This window comes from Neopsephotus bourkii, unplaced genomic scaffold (genome assembly GCF_033783945.1).
Source record: "Neopsephotus bourkii isolate Nb327-2 ecotype Australia unplaced genomic scaffold, CSIRO-AGI_Nbou_v1 NB_1250, whole genome shotgun sequence".
In the NCBI taxonomy this organism is placed as follows: Eukaryota; Metazoa; Chordata; class Aves; order Psittaciformes; family Psittacidae; genus Neopsephotus; species Neopsephotus bourkii.
Genome location: NW_026901735.1, coordinates 4,952,204 through 4,971,104, shown reverse-complemented (window position 1 = coordinate 4,971,104; position 18,901 = coordinate 4,952,204). Strand labels below are relative to the sequence as shown.

At 52.4% G+C, this 18,901-nt stretch overlaps 1 protein-coding gene across 6 annotated transcripts in view; it reads left to right on the top strand.

Annotated features, from left to right (window-relative positions):
- The window catches only part of PDE4B (phosphodiesterase 4B), a 222,592-nt gene that overhangs the window by 189,445 nt on the left and 14,246 nt on the right, over nucleotides 1-18,901 (top strand). For 4 of the 6 annotated variants that reach the window (XM_061364884.1, XM_061364885.1, XM_061364886.1 and 1 more), the window contains one exon: nucleotides 5,048-5,160. In XM_061364884.1, coding sequence (XP_061220868.1) covers nucleotides 5,048-5,160 — 113 coding nt within the window. Of the gene's footprint in view, nucleotides 1-5,022; nucleotides 5,161-10,492; nucleotides 10,516-18,901 lie in introns of those variants that run through there. The other 2 variants (XM_061364890.1, XM_061364889.1) reach the window with 2 other exon arrangements.

Here is an 18,901-nt window from a genome sequence, read left to right as displayed (position 1 = left end):
TGGCACTCAGCAAGAGGATCCTGATGTGCTCCATCTTCCTCCTCTGCCTCTTTCTCCCTGTCCACCTCTTCTTTTTCTCCCCATCTGCTTTTATAGGGTTCCTCTGCTTGCATTTTTAACCCTACCACTGCTTCCAGTCCCTCCCCTGCCCTGCACGGCCACCTCTATCAAAGCAGGCAGTCAAGGAATCATAGAATACAATCATAGAATCAACTGTGGAAAAGACCTTTAAGATCATCAAGCCCAACCATTACCCCAGGACTGCCAAGGCCACCACTAACCCATGGCACTGAGTGCTGGTTGATCACGGGATGTCAAGAATGTATCTTGTGTATTGTGCTGTACTGAACACAGCACTGGCTGTGCCATCTGTAGGGGAGATGCTGTGGGACCACTGAGCAGGGTGGAAGAAAGGAGCTGCCCCTTCTGGTAGTGACTGTGTTGGGTTCTGCTCTGAAGTATGGTCGCCCTTATCAGTATCAAAATGTATGGTTAATGTTAACATAGTTGAGTGTGATTAAGGTGGTATATGTCCATGAATATTAACTATTAAGGTTAGAAAAAGCCCTTTGGCCAAGGGCCTGTAGGGACAGGCCAAGGGGAATGGCTTGAACCTGCCCGAGGGGAGACTGAGCTGAGCTCTTAGGCAGAAGCTCTTCCCTGTGAGGGTGCTGAGGCGCTGGCACAGGGTGCCCAGAGAAGCTGTGGCTGCCCCATCCCTGGCAGTGCTCAAGGCCAGGTTGGACACAGGGGCTTGGAGCAAGCTGCTCCAGTGGAAGGGGTCCCTGCCCATGGCAGAGGTTGGAACTGGATGAGCTTTAAGCTCCCTTCCAACCCAAACCAGGCTGGGGTTCTATAAAAATCCATGTTATTCCCTTGAGATCATTCCTGTAGAAAGGTATTACATTCCTAGAAGAGCAGTTTCTAGTTGGTGTTACACCCGAATGTTGGCTTTGAATAGTTTACAGCATTTCACTGGGTTCTTGGAGCATGTATTTTAATTTCTCCTGCTGGAAATGCCTGGTGCAGTTTTAGCCTGATCTGTGGAATTGTAGCCACTGCTTTCAGGATGCATCTGTAAATGTTCGCACCAATTTAACACAATAGAGTTAACAGCTGTCCCTGCCCAAGGAGGCTGCTTAGATAACAGTTGGGGTTTCCAGTTTGATTGGTCTCAGCCTGGATTACGTAGAAAGTGGCACTGGGGACAGTTACTGAGTTTCTAGGAAGAGTTGAGCTCAGTGTGTCCTCCTTCAGTCGAGAAGGACGATTTCTATTCTGCTTGACCGATTTCTTGGAACTCATGGGAATGTGATATGTTTGATGGAGCTACTGGCCGAGGAAATGGAGCTAAACCCCTGCAGCAGAAGGGCTGAGGACCAAGGAGGATGCAGGAGCTGAGATGCATGCATGCTGCTGGAAGGAGGCACACACATGATCAAAACCTCCCTTCTCAGGACTCCTTTACTTAAGGAAATGAGTGAACAAACCCTTAGATCAGGCAATCCCAGGAGACACTGAGGAATTTCAGAAGAGCCATTCCAGGATGGGGTGATGCAGCTTTCCCGGGTCCCCAGACCCAGGAGGGGCTGTGGGCAGCTCGATGGGAATGGGCAGGGTGGGTAGTGTCAGCCAAAGCAAGTTCTGAAGGAAAAGTGCTTTTAGATGGAAATACACTTGTAGGGTGGGCCCCAAACACCTCCTGAACAGCCTTTTTTCTGTCTTAAAATGGTACTTAGCCAGAACTGGTCACTATCACCCTACTCCATCTTTGCCACTGGAAGGACTGGAGATACTCTAAGTGGCAGTTCTCAAAACATCTGCAGTTAAATCCTCCCTCTATTGTCCTCTAAATGGTTTTGCTGAAAAGGCCTCTGTGAGTGATAATGCTTTTACTTGGGCAAAGGAGGCTTCAGCCTGGAGGGACCCCCCCTCACTGCTCAGGTCTTCCTGAAGTGGAGCAGCAGAGCAGCTCACATGGAAGGATGGCGCTGGATATGCACCCTCCTTCCTTGTTTCTGCGTTTTGTTTTGGTTTATTTTGTCTTCTTTTATTACCCAAAACTGAACAAACAAACCAAGGGAATAGCCTGGCCCCATCACCAGCTCTGGAGCTCACAGGGTGCCCAGAGAAGCTGTGGCTGCCCCATCCCTGGCAGTGCTCAAGGCCAGGTTGGACACAGGGGCTTGGAGCAAGCTGCTCCAGTGGAAGGGGTCCCTGCCCGTGGCAGGGGTTGGAGCTGGTTGAGCTGTAAGTTGGAACTGGATGATCCCTTCCAACATAAACCAGGCTGGGATTCTATGAATCTTGAGGTTTGGTTTCTGTTCTGAGGGGCTCTTTCAGAGATTTAAGTGAATGGAAGCTTTAGGAGGAGCCACTGGGACAGTGGGTCCCACAACCCTGACCCTGCCCAAGGCTGGAGAACCCCAAAGGGCTAGATTAGGGTCTGGTGTCACAGACTCTGCCCTCTGTGATCCCCTTGGAACCAGAGGACACATGGGATGCCTCACAGTGCCTTAGTTAAACGTACGGGCAGCTCCTCTTCAGTTGGGCGAAGGAGATTGTTTTCCCTATTCCTAAAATCATGATTTAGCCCATGTTAGTTTTATCAATGCAAACGTTTTCTATTACAAGGAATTTGAGCCCTTCCAGGTCAACTCATTGCCATGATAAAGTAGCTGATAGAGAACCAGTGTCTTAGAAAGGAAAATACACCCCAGGCCTGTGAGTTTTGGCTATTGCCACCTGCTTTTTGATGTATGCATCACGCAAGTATGCAAGACTGAGATTACTTGCCATGTTTGGAGCTCTGTGAGCCCAGAGAAAACATTAACTTCCAGTGCCACAAAGGTTCAGATTTACTGAATCTTTAAAGTGTGCCTGTGCCAAGTGCTCCCTGTGAGTTCATTGCTGAGTTACTCCTTGGCAGTGGTTCTTTGTCTGCCATGGGAAGAGAAGGCTTCTTAAGGGGAGACCTTAGGGCAGCTCTAGTGCCTAAAGGGGCTGCAGGAAACCTGGAGAGGGGCTTGGGACTGTATGTACAGGCTGGGTTGGAACTGGATGATCTTGAAGGTCCCTTCAACCCAAAGCAGTCTGGGATTCTATGATGAACACATGGTGTCTACACAGAACTTTTAATGCTGTGCAGTGCTGGATGGGGATGGGGAATGAGGAGAATCTCTCCCTGTGAAGGCAGGTGGATTGGATGGATGGCAGCTTGAGGTGTGGTTCCTCTCCCAAGGACTTGGGGGCCATGGAAGGAGGAGCACACCCCATGCAGCCCCTACCAGTGTGTGACAGGGATGACATGGGTGTACACACACCAGACATATGTGATTGCAGTGTGTGCACTGCACAGCAGATGTGTTGCTGCCAGTCTATCGCAGCAATCCTGACCTCTGATGTCACTGTTACCTGCTTGGCCAGTGCCATCAGAAATGCTGAATCCATTAACTTTGGCAGATTTATGTGGTAAGCACATGTCACCGCTGTTATGAGATGCATTACAAGCATGGGGAGGTTTTATGATTCACTGTATCCGCTTATGTAAACCCGAACTTCTGTGCTGAGAGCTGCTCAGGAACACGTTGTCCTGTGGCAGGGTCAAGCAGCAGAACTTGGTGGGAGCAGGGAACAGGGCTGGTAGGGTTGGGGTGCAGGGCCTGGGGGAGCACAGTAGAATAGCACTGCAGTGGTACCATCAGGTGTGGGGCTGGCGGGATGCATGGTCAAGGCCGGTTGGAGCAACGGCAGCAGAGCTGAAGAGCCAGGACTGACAGGAGCAGGGATGATGGTTGGTGGCACTGGGGAGCAGGACCAGGCAGGATTAGGGACAAGGGCTAGCAGGGTTGGGGAGCAGGACTGGTGGGGCTGGAAAGCCAAGACCAAACAGGGCTGGGGAGCAGGGCTGTTCAGGATAGGGAGGACGGCTGGAGGGGAGCGGGACTAGACATGGCTGGGGTACAAGGCTTCTGGAGCTAGGTTGCAGGACCAGGCAGGGTTGAAGTGTGGAGCTGGTGGGCTGCAGGAGCAGGAGAGGTTGTGGAGCGGGGCTGATGGGGAGCAGGACCAGGAGAGGTTGTGGAGCGGGGCTGATGGGGAGCAGGACCGGGAGAGGCTGTGGAGTGGGGCTGATGGGGAGCAGGACCGGGAGAGGTTGTGAAGCGGGGCTGATGGGGAGAGCAGGACCAGGAGAGGTTGTGGAGCGGGGCTGATGGGGAGAGCAGGACCGGGAGAGGCTGTGGAGCGGGGCCGATGGGGAGCAGGACCCGGAGAGGCTGTGGAGCGGGGCTGATGGGGAACAGGAGCGGGAGAGGTTGTGGAGCGGGGCTGATGGGGAGCAGGAGCAGGAGAGGCTGTGGAGCGGGGCCGATGGGGAGAGCAGGAGCGGGAGAGGCTGTGGAGCGGGGCTGATGGGGAGCAGGAGCGGGAGAGGCTGTGGAGCGGGGCTGATGGGGAGAGCAGGAGCGGGAGAGGTTGTGGAGCGGGGCTGATGGGGAGCAGGAGCAGGAGAGGCTGTGGAGCGGGGCCGATGGGGAGAGCAGGAGCGGGAGAGGCTGTGGAGCGGGGCTGATGGGGAGCAGGAGCGGGAGAGGCTGTGGAGCGGGGCCGATGGGGAGAGCAGGAGCGGGAGAGGCTGTGGAGCGGGGCTGATGGGGAGCAGGAGCGGGAGAGGCTGTGGAGCGGGGCTGGCGCAGGACCAGCATCGCGGGCAGGCGCAGCGCGGTTGTCCCGGGCCCCGCAGCAGCCGGGCACCCTTCGCTCCCGCATCCCGACCCGGTCCTGCCCTGCCCGGGGGCGCCCGGTTCCCCATCCCGCGGGGGCAGGGCGGGGCCTGGCCGGGGCGGGCCGGGGCGGGCGGCCGGGGCCGGGGCCGTGCCGGGTGCCAGCGGCGGGCGGGGATTTGCTCGCCGGCGGCGAGGGGAGCGCAGCGGCGGCCGCATGATGAGGGAGCGGTGCGGCACCTCCGGCGGCGCTGGCGGTGGCCCCGGCATGGAGAGCCTGCAGCCGCGCCAGCCCGAGTACATGTCCGTGTGCCTCTTCGCAGAGGAGCCCTACCAGAAGCTGGCCATGGAGACGCTGGAGGAGCTCGACTGGTGCCTGGATCAGCTGGAGACCATCCAGACCTACCGCTCCGTCAGTGAGATGGCATCCAACAAGGTGAGCGGAGCGGCGGGGATGCGGTGCGCGGCAGCGAGATGTGCGGGACAGTAACTGCAAGTTACTCCCGGGAAATAGATGCGGGGTTCCCCCGCAGTGGCACCGTCGGATAAAACTGGCGGTGGGGCAGTACGGGGAGAGCGACCCGCACCTCTCTGACTTCCCCGTAACGAACCAGGACTCGCTCCTGAGAACTCAGAGAGCTTTCAATGAGCGCCGGTCCCTTCGGAACCGATTTAACCAGAAACACTGTAAAAACCGCCGCTTTTAACAAATTATCCCATCCGATTTCAGTTATCTTCATTGTTGCCTGTCCGTAATAACGGCAAACTCTAACCATAGTGGTGCGTTGTTTTATTGCTGTTCTGTCCTTTCGGTAAGCTTTTAATTTGGGGGTGAATGTGGTGGGCTGGCTCCGCACCGCTTGCCAGCACATGAGGAGGGTGCGAAGTCAAGCACTGTGCAGCGGGAAGGAGCTGCTCCCCCGCCTCCCGCCACCTTATTTTCGTCTTTTGGGGGGGTTTTAATGCGCCGTGAGCGAAAAGGGAGATTGAGTTCGCTGCGAGGAGTGAGGTGCTGACATACAGAACAGTGCGTTGTGCGGCGAGTCAGGAGCAGGAGGGAGAGCAGAGTCCCAGGAGTACACTGAGGAGCAGCAGAGGGGAGGGAAAGCCAAGTGCGAGGTCTGAACACCTTGGTGAAGTGCTGGAAGTTGATGTTCCTCCTCCACACCCCCACATCCCCCCCGGTGCTGGAGCCGGGCTCCCCAGCTCTGTCCCTCCGAGCCAAAGCATCAGCCAAGCTTCTCTGCAGCATCTCCCCAGGGCAGACCGTAAGTCGCCCGGGTGATGCTGCTGGAAGGAGTCGCTCCCTCCCCTGGGGCAGCGCTTGGCAGCTGCCCCCATCTCTGCCTTGGTTTGGCAAGCCCGGGTTTGCACCCAGGCTTTAAGGCAGCGTTTACACCCGTGCCTTGTCCCATGGAGAGGGTCACAGCCCCAGGGTGGCTCCCCCGCCTTTGGGACAGGGGCTGTGCCTGCTGCAGCCATGCCTTTGACCAGTGGCCATGGTCAAACCCAGGTCCGAGTTGTGCTGCAGGAACCCGATATTACTGTTTTTTTTCCCCATTAATTGGGAATTAATGAAATGCTGAATCACCAACTTGATTTTATGGAAAAAGTTGAGCTAAGGAATCCCGTGTTATTTCAGCTTCCTCCGCTGTTTGCGATTACCGCGATGTGCAGGGGCAAAGGAAGCAATAAAAGTTTTATAGACCCAGCTTTCAAGCAAGGAATATAGTTTTTTTTCCTGAGTTTGTGTTGAGGGAAGCCAGGGTGAAAGCTGGAACAGGTTCAGGCTGCAGAGGAGGCTGCACCTCCAGTGCGGACACTAAAGCCCTTCATTTGGAGTTGATTTTCTTCCCGCTGAGCGCCAAAGCTGGACTTGTGAAGGTGAAAGGCTCACTAGATTGCTTATGGTAGTGATTAAAAGTTGTCATCCCTCCATGTGCAAGCGATTTAGAGCACAGTCGAGCAAAAGGTTCCCCAAACTTTGTTCTTTCACAACCAGTTTCTGACATGTCTGCGCTTTTTGGTCAACTTCCAGTATCATTTTCATCTGCGAACGAGAAGCCTAAAATGGCCTCAGAGCTCGGTTCCTTTCCTCATCAGTGATGAATAGGGACACACATTCGTTTGGGAGTTTGTGGTTTTGGTGGCAGACGCTATCTGCAGGGCGATCTTGCAGTGTGAGAAGCTGCTGGGTTTGAAATGTGCCTCTTGAGGAGGAGGCTGCAGCGGTCCTTGCCTGCCCCGGAGCCAAGGGACCCATTCAAGTGCCAGCTCCGCTCAGAGGCATTTGAATTTGTCACCGATAAACAGCAAACGAGCCCGATGTTTTGAAAACAGGATGCTTGGGCTCCACGTTATTGAAGAAAAACGGAAAGAGAAACAGTAGAGATAGGAAGAAAGCAAATGGGCTCGGCATGCTCCCAAGCGCAGAGCAGTATAAACAGTGACCTATCTCCCTGACCTCCGCTCCGCCGAGTTCCTGGCCCCACGCCACCCAAGCCAAACTACGTCATTTGCGACTGATAGTAGGCATGGCACAGCTGTTGCAAGTGTGACTCGAATTTCCTGTCTCCTTCCTGACAGACGTAGTTTAGAAAACCCAGAGTTGCAACAACAGCGAGGCAGAGGGGGAGGATGGCGGCATACGTGTTTGCAGGGGGCTTCTCAGAAGTCCTGCTCCAGAAAGGAATCGCTGAAGGGGGAAGGGGGGGGGGGTGCCATGTGGGATGCATCCTGCCTCTAAGCTGATGGGGTTTGGAAGGCATGGGTTCAAACATGTGCGTGTGCTTTTTGGAAGGTGTGAGTTAATTACAGGAGGAGTGAGGAAATGAGGAGCTCATCTTGCTGTGAGCTAACAGCCTGGTTGCACTGACATCAGCGTGAGCCAGGGGAGCAGCGCTGCCTACACAGTGGGACCCTGCAGTGCCAGTGCAGGGATCAGACATAACAGAGGGGAACTCTGTGCCCTGGGTGTGTTGGCAGCATCCATGAGTCCTGACGCATTTACCAGAGCAGAGTCCCTGCTCCAGCTACAGACCAACATCCCATGCACGATGCCTTAACTTCCTAACTAACTGCCTGGAAAGCTCCCTGCTTGCAGGGAATGCCACCGACGTGAAGGGAATTGATTTCCTAACACTATCCTTTGCTGTGAGCAGGGTATGGCACTGCAGTTTGCAGTGAAACAGAATGACCTGCAGAAAGCTCAGAGGCGCTCAGCGTTGCCTGTAGAAGCAGGCAGCACATATTTACCTCATTATAACACATACAGGCTTTTTTTCCCTGCATTTATCTCCCTCTGCAGCTTCCAGCTCAGGCAACTGCTGGGGCTCTGAAGGATTTGTGAGTCATGAGCCTGCTGATAAAAGACAGGGGATTTTCTCTCTTGGTGGCCACCCTGTAATGCTGCATTTGACATAGGCAGCTGTCCGCAGCCCCACTTGTCCTGCAGGACCCCTCGGCTCTATTTCCTAATTTGGGATCTGGGGAGGACAGGATCATCCATCCCCGGGGTCATAAAAAGGAGCAAGCATTTTTCCCAGCTGAAGCTGGTCTGGCCAGCTCCAAGTTTTTAGAACATGCTATAGAAAAGAAGGATGGAGAAAATGTGTTCATCTCAACATCTGCCTGCTGGTCCATGCAGAATAGAGCCCAGAGCACAGGTAAAATGGATATATAGAACAGACCCAAGCAGCACCTTTCCACCCCCTTAAATTCAGTCTTATTCAGAGCTTTTTACAGTCCATTGAGTAAGTAAATGGGCAGATAACGTAATTTGTGGTCTGTGGGGATGTTTTGATTCTGAGTAGGCAGAGGTGCTGTCGTCAGGGTGCCTGCCTTGTGCTCTCGGAACTTTCAACACCCAGCCAGTTCCCTGCCACCGCTGCAGACTAAATCCTTAAGCTCTCTTCTTTCAGCTCTTGGAGACGTCTCCGTTACTCCCAAGTGCTGGATAACCCAACCCAAACCTTGCCACCCAAGGCCGTTTTGGGGCAGCGGCTGGGGCTCCACACTCCTATCTTGGTTGCTTGTGGGCCCGAAGCTGTTAAGATAAACACAACTGATGTCATTTTGCTTGTTTTTCCAAGGGCATTTTGGTCAGAAAGAGGAGCGAGGCCGCACCTAGCGTTCAGGAGCCAGTGGCTAAATAAACATCTGGACCCTAATGTAAACTCCTCGGTGGAGTGGTGGAGGTCGAGTGCGGTGTGGGGCCGAGTGCCAGCGGCGTATGTGCCGCGCTGCACAGCCTCCACGCTGCTCCCCCATCTCCTACCCGGCCATCAGCCCCGAATCTTGTTCTCTTCGTACGTGATGTTTCCCTTAAGTGGTGCCGAGCTGTTTAGTCTTTCGCTGGAACTTCCTTTGTTTAACGTGCTTTAAAATAGCCGGAGCGCCGCACAAAGAGAGGCTTGTTCGCCTGTGCAGCAGCCAGCGAAACAAAGAGACTTCCACGTCTCCTGTTTTTACAAGCCGGGATGAATCACTGAGCTCCGGAGCCGGTATTCCCCTCGCCCGGGGACTCACGTTATGGAAACGGGGATCTTGCGACGGTCGGAGCAGCCCCTGGCATTGCTCCACGTGGTCCCTGCAGAGCTGGTCCCTGCAGAGCCCTAACGCAGTTGCCCGTGTCGGTTTGACGTCGGTGGTGGTTTAACTGTTTCTGAGCCACACAGCTGCTGGCTGCAGAGCAGGACCTCGGCGATCGGGATGCTCCAGGAGAACTGCGGTAGGTGGGAGCTGCTTCTGCCTGAGGCTGGCAATATTCGCTCCAGCTTTTGTTTTATCTGGTTGCGTTTTCCTCTGTCCTGAGGATGTCCTTGTTTCGGGGGACACGGTGCTGTATTTCTTAAGGCAAATCTATGCGGGATGTGAGAGCTGAGGTTTTTGACAGAGGCATTTGGCAGTGGTGAACATGAGGTTCCAGTGAAGTCCTGGGTGAGGAGGCAGCTCTGCACCGGGGCTCTTACTGAAACCCCTTGAGGCTTGGGGACCTGGCTTTGAGTCACCTCCTGTGCATCAGTTCTTATCGCTATCATAAATGGACTTTTAGGGCAGCTGTCTCTGTATCCATCCTATTGCTCCCCCCCTCGCTCTTTGGCCTCTAAATCATTCTGATTAGATCAAATATGTCATAAGAGTGGGGTGGGATAGTGGAGCCGTACGTGGGCTTATTTAGCAGTCACATCTGTTCTTGCGAGCCGAGCCCTCTGGGCTGTCTGTTGCCAGGTATCTTGGATAACTGATGCTCATATTAAAATAAATGAAATATTGGAAAGCTGCACCCTTGTGAAAAGCGTCAGGACAGTGTCAGGAGCCAGCACCACCTTTGGAGATGCGCAGAGAAGCTGTGGCTGCCCCATCCCTGGCAGTGCTCAAGGCCAGGTTGGACACAGGGGCTTGGAGCAAGCTGCTCCAGTGGAAGGGGTCCCTGCCCGTGGCAGGGGTTGGAACTCAGTGAGCTTTAAGGTCCCTTCAACACAACCCATTCCCAGATTCTATGGTCCACTGGGACACGCCAGTACCCAGGACCTTCTAGGGTGTCCTTTAAACATCTCTGCTCGTAGGATGTGCTGGGTTTGAAAGTTCTGCATTCTCAGACTTTGACGTTACAACACATTAGGGTGGGGCTTAAATAAATAGTAGCTCAAAGGCAGGTTCAAAATGAATCATGATTTGAGGGCAGGACTGGAGAGTGAGTAACTGTTCAGAGCAGTGACCTCTCTGCAAGTGAAGTGGGGATATTGGAGACGCACGAAACCTCAGAGGAGAAGCATCTCTTAGGATGAGGGTGAGTTGGGTTTCAGAGTCAATATTTAACCCTTGGAGCAGTCCTCATCCTGACCCTGATTTTGTGCACCAGGATCCTACATCCTGGCTCCAAACTCCTCATTTCTCACCCAGTTGCAAAGTAACTGCTTTTGGTGAGGCAGCTGGTGATCAAAATGTTTGCACTAAGTGAAACTTAATTGAAAGATGTGGTGTTATCAAAGCCAGGACATGTTGTGGAGATGTACTGGCTTCAAGGCTCATCCCTCAGAGCTCTTAGAGGGAGAGATGCCTCTGATTAAAGCCTTTGCTCCGTGTTTAAAGCAAACAAACAAGTAGTGCCTCACCTTGCTGCTGGTTTAGCCCAGCTGGGCAAACACTGCAGAAGAGTTACTCTGCAAATCATTTGCCTATCTCTGTGTGAGGAGGAGTTTTCATTTAAATGTATTTACATGAATTAGTGCTTTCTGGAGGGTTTGGGTGCTTGCATTAGGCTCATTTTCATTTTGGCATGACCAACTGCCACAGGTTTTGGGGGAGATACTGCTGTAGTGGAGCCATACTGATGTCTTGCTCCGTAGCCTGTGTTTTCTGAAGCAAACCAGATCTCTGTCAATTAGAAGCTACCAGAGTTTTTTCTCATCATGGGCACCTTGGAAAAGTCATCTGAGGGCACAAAGCTATTTGAATTTTCCAAAGCCTGTTCTCCTACTCAGGTAAAACCCCATTGATTTGCCTAAATGATGACTGCGGAGCCTGACTCAAATTTAAATGAATTTTAAATTGCTGCTTCATACGATTAACAAAATTCCCTCTTTAATTGCACTGCTCTCTTGTTAAATGACAAATGCTCTTCCCTCTCAGTTGGTTTTGTCCTGAAGATTGAGAATATAATCCAGGTATATTTCATCCCAGGGTCCAGCATCGCCTCTGGCAGGGGGAGCGGGGGTGCCTCTGCTGCTCCCCAGCAGGGTGAGAGGCTGAGGAGCTGCTCTGGTCTGTGGGCTCCTGACGCAGTCCTTTGGCTTCCTTCAGCACTCGAGGCTTCAGCAGTGTGGTTTGCATGGGTGTGACTGACAGCAGATTTTGGTCTGAGATCTGCAGCCTCCTGGAGCACTCGCTGCTCTCCAGGCCACAGATGTTGTCAGCTGCATCAGGTCTTTCTTTAATCAACTCCAGACCAACAAACGAGCTGCTGTAGGTTTCCATTCTGCTGCTGCTTCCGAGCCTTCAGCCCGGGCTGGCACTGGGCACCTCTTCCTCCTGATTGTCCTCTTGCAGTTAACATGACAAACAGTTTTCCACCACTCTGTAAAAGTGATTTTGTGGAACAGACGTGGTTTATTTGCTTGTTTCTGGCTTTACTTCCTTGCCTCTTGTTGGAGTGAAGAATCAAAGCAGGGCTGGGATGAAAAACTGCTATGAGCACTCATCACGCTGTGCTCAGCCACTCGGGAAGAAGTGGTGCTAATTTGGGGGTTACCTCTTCCCTCTAACGTGCTATTTGTGTGGTCTTTTCTCCTTACAATCTGGTTTATGTTACAAAATGCACCTTCTAATGGTGGAGAGAGAGTGTGGTTCCCAGGGGATCACTGCTGAGCTTGTGTCCGGTTGAGAGCTCTTGCCGTGTGCAGTTTGGTACTTGCTGGTGAGGAAACCCATAGCAAATCGAATAAGATGATGTGTAGACTCCAAGTCTAGATGTGTGTATTAATTGGCTAGAAGAGAGTTATTTAAGTACAGGAAGAGCATTTTGGATAAAGCAGGAACCAATCTGAGCTTCTTCCAAAGGAAGCCAAAGCTTCAGTTCAGTCTGCAGCCTGGGCCATACCCTGCTGCCATGGGTCTTCACAGCCTGGTTTGTGCTAGAAGGGACCTTAAAGCTCAACCAATTCCAACCCCAGTGCCACGGGCAGGGACCCCTTCCACTGGAGCAGCTTGCTCCAAGCCCCTGTGTCCAACCTGGCCTTGAACACTGCCAGGGATGGGGCAGCCACAGCTTCTCTGGGCACCCTGTGCCAGCGCCTCAGCACCCTCACAGGGAAGAGCTTCTTAATGTCTAATCCACCCAAGGATTACTAATGTCTTTTCCACCCAAGAAGATACACACCGTGTGCTTCGTCACACTGGGCAGCATGAAATCTTCAACCCTCTGAGCCCTGCTGCCCCATATCAATCCCAACAAACATAAATCCAAACCGAGGGCTGTTGGGTACCAAACACAACGGGGCTGGATACACCAAGACTTGAATTCCTCGGCACCAGGCGCTGCAGGACTGCCCGGATCCAGGAGATGCTGAGCAGATTTGTCCCTGCAGGGCATGGCAGGCGTTTTCTCCCTGTGCCAACAAGAGCTCCAGCGGGCAGGGCGCACCTTACAAACACATGACACATCCACTTTCAGGAAAGCAAATGGGGTAGTTTCTCCATGACCTTACCCATTCCCCAGCACCAGGTGGAGGGGGTTTTTCCTCTGCCCTACCTGTTCCCAGTAAGTGAGTAACATGCCCCGAACCTGCTTTTCAATAAGGAAATTCAGTATCATTTTTAGGCAGTGCTAATTCACACTTTCCTTAGGCAGGATCCTATGGGGAGTTGTTCCTTTCCGGCATTTGAATGCAATTTGCATGTTTCAAGTCTCATTTGTCTGGAAATGAGCTGGAACTGGTACCGGTGCTAAAGCTCCTGCTTCAGGTTCCACTCCATCACGTCTGAAGCCCTGTGTTGCATCAATCCGTCCCACCCCAGGGAGGTTCTGCTGCTTTCAGAAATGCTAAACTTCACTGGTAAAATCTGAATATTGCTCTGTCTACATCAGATAGAGCTCGGTGCTTTCATGAGCAGCCACATGCTGATTTATGGCAACGTGCTATTTATTTATCAACATTTACATTGTGGATTTTTAAATTATTCTAATAACATCAGGCCAACAAGTTGGTCATGATGTTACTCCTTTCAAGTCTGCCTTTGAACACACATATAAATCAACTCGCCTTTGATGTGAAATTGGAGATTTCATAACCCTCTGTTTACTTTTTGGTTTAAAAAATAAGCTGAAGGGAAAACAAGAAAACCCCAAAAAACAAATAGTACTTTGTATCTCATTAAAAATAGTTTCTAGCACATTAAAAACTATATTGTTTTAGGAAACAACAACTAAGAAAGAGCTGAAAAAGCATTTGATTTCTTTAATGACTGATAGTTGACTGCAACCATCCCACTTTTCTGCAGGCACTGCATATGCCTGAAAGTGTTCTCTTGTGTGAAACAGGCTCATTATTTCTTTAAACATTGAAATGCCCCATCCTACTGTCCTTCATGGGCGTGCTTAAAAAGGAAAATCAATGGGAATTATGAAGGAACAAGGACAGCTGAGAATGTGTTTGACACAGTTTCTGTAAGTGAGGTAATGTCAGGAAAAGGCAGATCATGATCCAGTTACTGTTCCTGTAAAGCAGAGATTTTTAACTCTTTTGACTTGCAAACTCTGGAAGAAACAACAAAAGAAATGCTCCAGCACTCCAAAATCAGCAGATTTTCATAGGATCCCAGACTGGTTTGGGTTGAAGGGACCTTAAAGCTCCTCCAGCTCCAACCCCTGCCACGGGCAGGGACCCCTTCCACTGGAGCAGCTTGCTCCAAGCCCCTGTGTCCAACCTGGCCTTGAGCACTGCCAGGCATGGGGCAGCCACAGCTTCTCTGGGCACCCTGTGCCAGCGCCTCTGCATGGTTTCCAAATGCAGTTTGGGATAAAACCCAGAGGAATGAAGAGCTGCCTTCAGCAAGTTACACAGTATTGGTGTGCCAGAGATGTGCTTCCTGGACCTCTTAGGAGCGGAAGTACCAGGTCTAGTTCTGCCCAGGGGGTACCTGGCATCGCACCCAGCCAGCATCACTCTGCCTGTGCCCAAGCAAAGTCTTAATTCCTGGAGTTTTGTCCACGTAAGGGTTAGGTGCCTGTGTGCGATACAGGGATGAGGTATCCATGTTGGGAAGAGAGGGCTAGGGATTAACAAACCCATCTTCCAGCTCTCAAATGCAGACAATGAGATGAATCTCAGTTTGAAATCTCTAGTAGCACACGAGTGTCACATCCATTCCCCTTGAGTAACCAGGGCTCCAGACAAAAGCATTACGCATTCACTCCTGGACCTGGTTGCTGTATCCATGGATGAGTAATTTCCCTCCTGTGTGTAAATGATTTCCGGCTGGACTCTGGTTCCTGCTCCGTCACACAGGCAGGTGAGTGTGAGCTCTTCCCAGCTCCCAGGCCTGGCCATCCACTTACTCCCAGGAGAAAAGCTCTTAAACCAGATCCACCGTAGTTTAATTGTGCCTCTGGACCTGTACTAATTTACCAGGGCAATTACTCCGAGGAGGCTTCAGCCCAGCTGCCTTTGGGTGGAAATCAAAGGCGAGAGGAGCCCTGGTACCACAAACCCCTTTGTTGTGAGGTCTGGAGGAGCGAGGGACGTGATGTTTGCGTCAGAAGGGTGGGTCGCCGGGAACACAGTTTATAAACATCTTTACACACTGGAGATCTGCACCGAGATTCCTCATCAAAGTGTGGGGTGGGACCCTGCTCTCCTCAGGTTCTCCAGGCTGGAGCCCACAGCATCTCAGCAGCTCTTTTATCTTGAAATTGCCCTCAGCTCCTGCAGAGGACTACAGCTTTTTTAAGCAGCCTCTTTGCATAAGGACTCTTGGCCTCAGGGAACCCCAGCTGGTATAAATTGACTTCAAAGGCTTTACATCAGCAGCAGATCCATCCTCCTGTCTCTTTTCCCTGTAAAGCACCAGCAACACCTCTCATGCCCTACTCCAAGGGGGAATAGGAACAGGACTAACAGCATGGGGCTGGAAAGGCCAAGAACTGTGTGTGCCTCTGTGTGGCTCTCCCTAACCTTCCTGGGAAAGGAGGAGATCTGTTTCTTCCATAAAGAGCCAAGAAGGTGGGATTTTCCACACTGAAGCACTGGGGCTGGGTGCTGCCCTGGGCTCCACCCCATATCACACGTGGTAGCCCTGGAGCCAGTGCACTCCAGGCATGCTTGGGCTCCTAAATCTGGTAATTCCTACCATAAACCAGGCCAAATCCTCTTCCTCAGCACAAAAATGAGGGCAGGTGAGCTTCATCTGCAGAGTGTTTGGTTGGGATGCGCTGAAGGAGCTGCCATGCGCCTGGTGCCGATGCCACCACAGAGGTCCCCATGGTCCTGAGCCTTGTGCTGGGGCCAGCGCTCAGCCCCATGCTGTGGTGATGTAAAAGCCAGCGTTGCAAGTGGCAGTGCAGGGAAGCCGTGGGCAGCAGGAGGGGAACTGCGAGGGAGCTTTCCCAACAGTAATCCAGGAAATTGCCACACACACACACGCACGACTGGGAAGCTGGACAGAAACTGCCATTCCCTCTAGCAGAGCACACATGGAAAAGGGTCACTGCTGGTAATCAAAGAGTGATTCAATTTCTGGGAGACTTAATTTGCTTCAGATGCCTTGTGCAGTTACTGCAGAGCATGCAGAACAGGAAAGCTCCATGCGATGCGATGGTGTTCTCTCACATCATCTCCAGATGGTTTTAGACCTCTGTGACTTGCCGGGAAGGTCAGCTGGAGCACCATGGCTGGTTGGTTAATACAGACTTCAGCTGGGGCTTCATCTTACACATGTTATCTGCACTATTTACATCAGTTCATTGCATGGTCCTGTGGTGGAATTCGGGGTACAGAGACGGGAGCACTAAACCTGCCTCTTGGGTTTGCTTCTTTTTAAGGATGGATGGTGCAGAGGGACTCTTTATCATGGACTGGAGTCCCTGTGAGGGTGCTGAGGCGCTGGCACAGGGTGCCCAGAGAAGCTGTGGCTGCCCCATCCCTGGCAGTGCTCAAGGCCAGGTTGGGCAGAGCCTTGGGTTACATGATCTAGTGGAAGGTGTCCCTGCCTGTGGCAACAGGTTGGAAGTGGATGATCTTAAGGCCCTTTCCAACCCAAACCAGTCTGTGATACAATGAAAACCCCCTTGGGCTGGGGTGCCCGTCCCCTCCCATGTACATCCTATTGCATCCATATGCATTTTTCAGTTCCCATCTGCACAGGGAGTTAGCAGTGCTGATTTCCTTTGGAAAAGGCCCTGCGATTATTATTAATTATGAAAATAAGAGCACGTTTCCCTATGTTGCTGATGGGCACGATCCTAATTGCCAAGCTGAGGGCCACGCAGGAGCTCTCTGAAGCAGCAACACTTCTGTTTGCTCAGTGGCACAGCAGTTGGTATTTTCTCATCGCTAGCGTGCAATCTGTTTGTTTTACCCTTTGCTGTCACATCAATTCAACGAAGGGATCGTCACAGAGTTTGCACATGACATCAGGCATCGATCTGGACAGAGGCAGCAACCTGCTTTCTCTGCCTGCAGGCAAATGGCAGTGCAGTTCAGAGGAAGCAGTGTCACTTCTGAGCATCCTCACATCAAGGGAAGCTCAGGAATAGCCCCAGATACCCTGGGAGCAGTGAAGACATCATGGTTTCCATGTGCGCCATCAGCAGGCTGAACTGGGTCAGTTTTTAAAGGTACAGTGTTCTTAAGTAAAGGGTATCCTGGCCTGTGGCAGCACCAGTGCGGCAGCAGGACCTGGGCACTGATTGTCCCCTGGGGAGGCCAAACCTCGGATCCTGAGTTCAGCTCTGGGCCCCTCACTGCAAGAGAAACATTGAAGGGCTGGAGTGGGGCCAGAGAAGAGCAGCGGAGCTGGAGCAGGGCCTGGAGCACAAGTGTGATGGGGAAGGGCTGAGGGACCTGGGGGGTTCAGTGTGGAGAAGAGAAGGCTCAGGGGGGACCTGATGGCTGCCTCCAACTGCCTGACAGGAGGATGGAGCCAGGAGGGGCTGGGCTCTGCTCCCCAGGAACAAGGGATGGGACAAGAGGAACCGGCCTCAAGCTGCACCAGGGCAGGTTTAGATGGAGCTGAGGAACAATTCCTGCCCCAGACGGTGCTCAGGCATTGGAACAGGCTGCCCAGGGCAGGGCTGCAGGCACCATCCCTGCAAGGGTTCACACCCCGTGGAGACGAAGCCTCAGTGCCATGGGTCAGTGGTGGCCTTGGCAGGGCTGGGAATGGTTGGACTGGGTGAGCTTGAAGGGCTTTTCCAACCTGGCTGTGTCTGTGATTCTAAGCAACCCTCCTTAGGTGCCAGCATCACTCAGATGTTAAACCACAGTGAGCTTTGCAAAGCATGTGTGTTTTCTCACAGCACTGTGGGTGTCTCGGCTGGCTCTGGCCCCCGCAGTGCTTTCAGCAGCACTGGATCCTGCTGTCTGCCTTCATAAGAGGCTGCTAATTAAAAGCCTGGAAAAGAGAGCAGGAGTGAGGCTGTTGGAACAGATGAAGGGGACAGGTTTCTGGTTAAAGATCAGATAGGAGCATCCCAAGGTCTTCTATCTGGCCTCATCTCCACTGCGGATGCCTTGGGTGACCTTGTGGAACCCAAGTAATGGCTCTGTGCCTGTGCGAGAAGGCAGCGGCCACCCTTTGTCCTGGAGGAAGGCAGTTGTGAGCTAAAGGCATTTTTTCAGCTGTTTGCCCTCCCCTTGTGATTATTTGCCTGAAAGGGGTGACTGTAGAGCAAACCTGCCTGATTCAACATTGCCCAAAGCGTTTGTGTCATCATCTGATTGTGGTGTTTTCCTCCTCAAGATAAAGGCCTCGGTCCACAGCAGCGTTTCAGCACATGGTTCGCTGGGAGCCTGTGGGAGCATCCACATGTTGGTGGCCAGGGCTTGTGACCAGCCAAAGTACGTCAGCGTGAGGAGTGATGGGGTCAGAGCTCTCCTCCTCCCACGGGCTTTCTTTGCTTGGTTCTTATCTTCCTGCCGCTCACTCTCCATCACTGAGGTCTCTCTTAGGAGTTTCAAAAGGCTTTTGTCCCCCTTGGTTGACGTGAAGTTTACTGGGGACCTTGTGAGCTGAAGCCCATGACCCAGCACTGGGGGATGTCATCCTTCATATCCCACTCATGCCTGTATCCCATGAGATGGCATCTTTCACATCCCACTCCTGCCCATATCCCGTGAGATGGCATCTGTCATGTTTTACTCCCACCCATATCTTATAAGATGGCATCTTTCATGTCTTACTCCTGCCCATATCCCATCAGATGGCATCTTTCACTGCCCACTCCTGCCTGTATCCCATGAGATGGCATCCTTCTCATCCTGCTCTTGCCTGTATCCCATGAGGTGGCATCCTTCTCATCCTGCTCTTGCCCAGATCCCATGAGACAGTATTTAAACTGTTTGAGTAACCTGGAAACTGGGCATTCATTCTGGCAGGGCAAGGCAGGTTGTTGTAAGAGAAGACAGCAGAAATGGTGGTGGCAGAATCCAAGCAGATAGCACCCATCTTTGGTCTGCTCA